Source organism: Austrofundulus limnaeus, unplaced genomic scaffold (genome assembly GCF_001266775.1).
Source record: "Austrofundulus limnaeus strain Quisiro unplaced genomic scaffold, Austrofundulus_limnaeus-1.0 Scaffold249, whole genome shotgun sequence".
Taxonomy (NCBI): Eukaryota; Metazoa; Chordata; class Actinopteri; order Cyprinodontiformes; family Rivulidae; genus Austrofundulus; species Austrofundulus limnaeus.
The window spans coordinates 770930-776182 of record NW_013952651.1 but is presented as its reverse complement, the minus strand read 5'-3'; the positions used below and the strand labels follow the sequence as shown (position 1 = coordinate 776182).

General features: G+C 36.1%; 1 protein-coding gene across 1 annotated transcript in view; it reads right to left on the bottom strand.

Moving 5' to 3' along the window:
* Positions 1–5253, bottom strand: part of LOC106525934 (zona pellucida-like domain-containing protein 1) — a gene marked incomplete in the record, with an annotated part of 12248 nt that overhangs the window by 5409 nt on the left and 1586 nt on the right. Inside the window, 4 exon segments of the mRNA XM_014020334.1 lie at positions 1412–1514; positions 2703–2874; positions 2976–3056; positions 4566–4663. Of these exon segments, the coding sequence (XP_013875788.1) occupies positions 1412–1514; positions 2703–2874; positions 2976–3056; positions 4566–4663 (454 nt within the window).

The window sequence follows — 5253 nt, the reverse complement described above, 5'->3', positions numbered from 1 at the left end:
TTTAAATACTGTTCTTTTGAGGTTAAACAAATGTTCATAATTAATTTAAATAAATTACAAGTGAAAAGGAGCATGGAAATTTGACTTTTTTGTATCGAAAAAATATGGAACCGTGAGACTAAAGTATCGAACCGAACTGAATCGTGAATTTTCTGTATCATTGCACCCTGTTGCCGTCTTGCTTATTTTATTGCTGTCTTCCACTGCAGTGTCTCCTATGTCTTTGTAAGCAGCACTGCTTGCTAACACCTTTTGTTACTGTTGTTCTTGGTATTGCTAATAAGGGCCTATTTTACTGAAATTTGCTCTTCCGATAACTTTAATCTTTTCCAAATGTGCACCCATGCAAGATATACATCTAAACATGCGGCATGGACATGTGTGCTAGTTCTTTTTTGTTTCAAAATACCATGGCAACAAAATTAGCCCAAAAAAAGACCATCAAAACACCTTTAATAAATAGTGAATGCTTCAACTGTAAACTTTTTGAAATATCTCATGAATGGCTATATCAGTGGTTCCCAACATGTCTGGGGTGCCAGAAAGCACAGGGGGTTCCATTACCTTGTCTGCTCAGAGGAKATTTGAATAATTAAAACTCTGTATAATGCAGTTCTTTTTTCTTTCCAAATTAAAAGTTTGTTATTATTCTTTTGTTATTTTGATAAAGAGAAAAAGGTTGGTTTTGGGCGAGGTGGGGAGCAGCGAAGCACTGGGTTGCCCAAAATGTTTACTACACTGAGGGGGCTGCTTTGAAGAAAATACTAAATGGAWATTATTAAAACTTTCACAAAGTAATCACTGGAGGTTCCTCTGTATCCAGTTAGTAATTTGGGTCAAACTGATTTCAAGACAGCTAACTTAAAAAACACATAAAAAGTGAAAACACAGACAATTTAGGGGGCAGGTTTCAAGTAAAAGGTACCGTTTATTATGCATGAAACCACTGACTGTCACAGTAGCAAGATTTATTTCAGACACAACTTGTTTAGGAGTTCAAGTATCTGAGAGTTTTATTAATGTATATGTGTTTTTCATATATAGAGACATTTTCATGTTATGTTATTTGAAGAGGTGAGTGAATGATTGGAATACAGCAGTTAGCTGCATTTTATTTTTATTTCTTTTGTCTCAAGGTTTAAAGTTATTGAAAAAACATTTGGGACGACAGGATTGATGCCCAAATGTGATCATGCAGAATAACATAAAATAATAATAATAATAATAATAATAATAATAATAATTTTTCTGCATTATTAATGCATTTAAATTAAGTTCCATTACTGAGTGGAAGTTTTGTTGCTGGAAATAGTTTTATTAATCTTCTGTACTTACATGTAAAACATCCTGATTAAAGAAAAAAAAACTTTGCTTGAAGTGGAAGTTAAAGAGTAGAAAGAATAAATTTTACCACTCCGAGTGATGATCGGCCCAGCAGTCAGAACAGCATTTCCAGACGATGTGCCTGAGTCCTTTCCTTCTGAGATCTCCCTCTTTTTTCTGCTGCCACAGATCTACGAAAAACAGCAGGGACAATGGGCCTCATGCAAGAACATGTTCGTATTCTTATCCTAAATTTCTCTTACTTTTGTTCGTACAAAGGGTTCGTACGAACATGTCACGTCAGATTCAACAAACTCTTCTATCTTCAGGAAAAGTGTGTAAATGAGCTGCGTAAATTCCACCTGTTCGTATCCAGCTGCTCGTGCACGCGAGAGGAGATTAGCATAATTACCACCCCAAAAACACCATATAAGGCTATGTTTCCTGCCTCAGATACAAGGAAGTGTTCATTCATTCATGAGAAATGACAGCGAAAACTAAAAAGAAGAACTTTACGAGTTCAGAGATTGAAGTCCGTCTGTCAGAGATCCAGAAAAGAAAATCTGTCATTTTTAGCAGGTCAGCTGTGGAATAAAAAGAGCTGCTAAAAGTATAAACAACTGTGTTAAATCATTTTCATTTATTCAGAAGCCGCTGTGCTGCACACCGCATGCCCTACCCCCAGCGCGGTCTCAAGTGGTCTCAGTTGCGGTTGTGAAATAAGCATTTTAAAATGTTTTCAAAATATGTCTGGCACTTTGGAGAAAACCCAGGACTTGCTGGAGGGATTATGTATCCCCTCTGGTCTGGGAACGTCTCGGAGTCCCCCAGGACGAGCTGGAAAGTGTCGCTGGGGAGAGCGGGGTCTCCTGCTGCCCCTGTACCAGATAGCGGATAAGCCGGCTGGACGGACAATTTATATTGTTAGTCTAAATTATTACATTTAAAATTATAACTCTAATTCAAGCAGAATAGCCTATTGTCAACATAATTATAGAGTGTAATTTATTTTCAACTCAAAATATCTTCAAACTAATTAAATATAAAGTTATTAGGGAGGAAAACCTGTCTGGATAACAGCAGACTGACTACTCGTAAAATATACGACAGGTCTGGACCACTCGTGAATTTTGTTCGTATCTGAAAAAAATCTTAGAATACGAAAACATTGGTGAATGCCACAAATTCTCCTAAATCACTCGTACGCACAACTMAAGAACAAATCTGTGCGTACGAACGGTTCTTGCATGAGGCCCATTGTGTTGGTGTTGTGAACACCTTCACACACAGTCTGTTTTCTTGTTCTAAGGTATTTGAGACCCAAATTGTAATTGTAATAGTTTAGCCATATTAAAGCAGAGGGTTTGTGTTCGTCTCACCGGCAGGAGCATGGGACAGTCATCTGCTCGACACAGCTTGGTAACACAGTGCAGAAAGACGGTGGACATCTTCTGGTTCTTGTGCTTCACAAATCGGAACACCTCAAAGGCAAAACGACCCATTTGGCTCTTCCCGTTCTCAAAGACAGTCGTCTGGGGGTCTTTTTCACAACTTAGAAATGAAAAATGTCAACATTTTMAATAAAGACATACATATCAAGAGAAAATCCAGAAGTGAACTGAATCATGAATCTGCTTCTCAGGTGGACTTGCCTAAAGAAGAGATCATAGCGAAGATCATCATTAGGYTTTCCAGAAGGCGTGGTGTAACAGTAGTCCATCAAAACGTTCCATCTGTTTGACGTTAAAAAGGTTTTAGAAGAGTGAAGAGAGAAGTGATCTTTGTGTTGCTGATTAGTGCACACGTTCACAAATTTACAGCCTAGAGAAAGCCTCATAAACATAAAGTTTTAAAACAGCAAAAAACAAAACAAAAAGCATGTTTTTATGCCCTTTATTAACAGTTTAATTGCAACAATGTGACTCTCATCTCTGGAACAGTTTAAAATGTTGAAAGAGGATGATTTATATAAGGCAGCAGTGCAGCAGATTGCTCCTCTTCCTCAGRTTCTTTTTTCTTTTTTTTTCTTTTGTTTCATTTGAGATACAAAGACTACCAGCTGACAGAACTGGTCTCTGACAAACAGAGATTTTTTTGCTCTGGCACTATTTTCAGCTAAATGGAGCATAAACTTCATTTAAATGTGTAGATATTGCACAGAGAGCAGTTTTAGGCTTTGGGGGAAAATGAACAGATGAACAAAATCCTAATTTAAACTTTGTAAAAGATGTGCAATCTGTGGCTGAAGCTAGCCTGAGACTTTTATAGAAAACCAGAATCATAATTCTGTGTTTTCTGGTGAACATTTTCTGATTTATATGCTGTTTAGTAGTTTTAGACACCAAAGTCAGGACTATGAATTCTAACAGGGTATGTTGGAGTTTAATGCTGCCCTCACCTCTGTTGACYCTGAGTTTTATTATTTCTTTTCAAACATTTATCTGGACCAACAAATAAACCTTTAAGGCCGCTTAATATTTTTCCCTCCTCTATTTAAACTGTTGACATTAAATGTGCTCCCTATYTTTTGTCCTTTCACTTTCTTTTTAAGGGTCCATCTTTTCCACTTTGCTGCATTTCAAAAACAGCACTTAAAGAATATTCTGGATTACCCCTTTTTTTCGAACACTTGAGTCATTTTAAAACAGAAGTTGACATTTCTATTGTAGGTTTTATTTTTGATGATATGAATAAAATCCATTCTTTCAGTTTGTACAAATTTAATGAATCATAAATTGTGTTTTAACAACTTTGTAGGATAAATTAGACCAGGTTAGACAAACGTATTCATTTCAGATTTTGAATTGGAGTCGACCTAATGTGCTGTATGAACCTGAGTGAAATAACCTTTTCCTAAATTCTAAATGTGAAACTGGAAAACTGCAGGTGGTGCAGCCAGTTTTCCTGCATCAGGTGTTTCCTCTGAGACAGATTCTTTTATTGTTTTGAGTTATTTACACAGCCACAGTCTCTGAACACAAACAGGATTCATATAGTTTTTATTGATGCTTCCAATCTGAAAATATGAGTCAGTAATTACTGTTTTATAATAAATATGAAAGGAAGTTTAGATGTCTTCAAATTTATTTTTGACCATTGACAAAACATGCAAATGTTCTCCATTCATTTTTGGTCTTGATATAAATGAGGGCTGATGTGACAGAGTTGATGTAGCTGTAAATCAGACACACTGTGAGTGTTTCCAGCACCTCCCTTTGATTCATTGGATTATAAAAGATTACCTCCTGTCCAGGTTGGAGGCTCTAACAGCTGCAAACACACGTGTCTTCAGAGTCAGTCCTGCCATGGGGATGGACAGGTGCTGGACGTACGATGAGTCCTACAGATAAATCACAAGAAAATGTTAAGAGCTTCATGTTGTTGGGAGGTTTTAATGTCGTGACTGAAAAGACTGAAGGATAAACAGCTCATCTCTAATTTAAGTGTCGTTGTGTGAAAATTCTGTAATCTCTGTAAGTCACAGCATTTACAGCATATTTACTGATGAACTGTAACTGTTGAATTATAATTTTAGATTTGTGAAATGTTAAAGTAAGTTGTTTGAACTGTCTGTTCACTCTGCATAGAATCAAGTTTTTATTGTTGTGTTTTCATTGTTTGCTTCAGATATTAAGAGTAGAGCAGAGGTCTGTAAACTACGGCTCTGGGGCACAGATATGACAGTTTGTTCCCTCAGAAGTGACTCAGAATAAGTTAGATTTAGAGGCAGAAATGACTCTGTTGAGTATAAAGTTTGCAGATCTTTGGTGTACACTGAAAAAAATAACTTGTAAGATTTACTTGAAAAAATCCTCAACAATTTGCACTAATGTTTGTTAAGTAAATTTAAATGCTACAAATTCATGTAATATTTACTCATCATTATCTAGTAAGTTATAAAGAAAATAGTTAAATTTTGTGAATAAATCA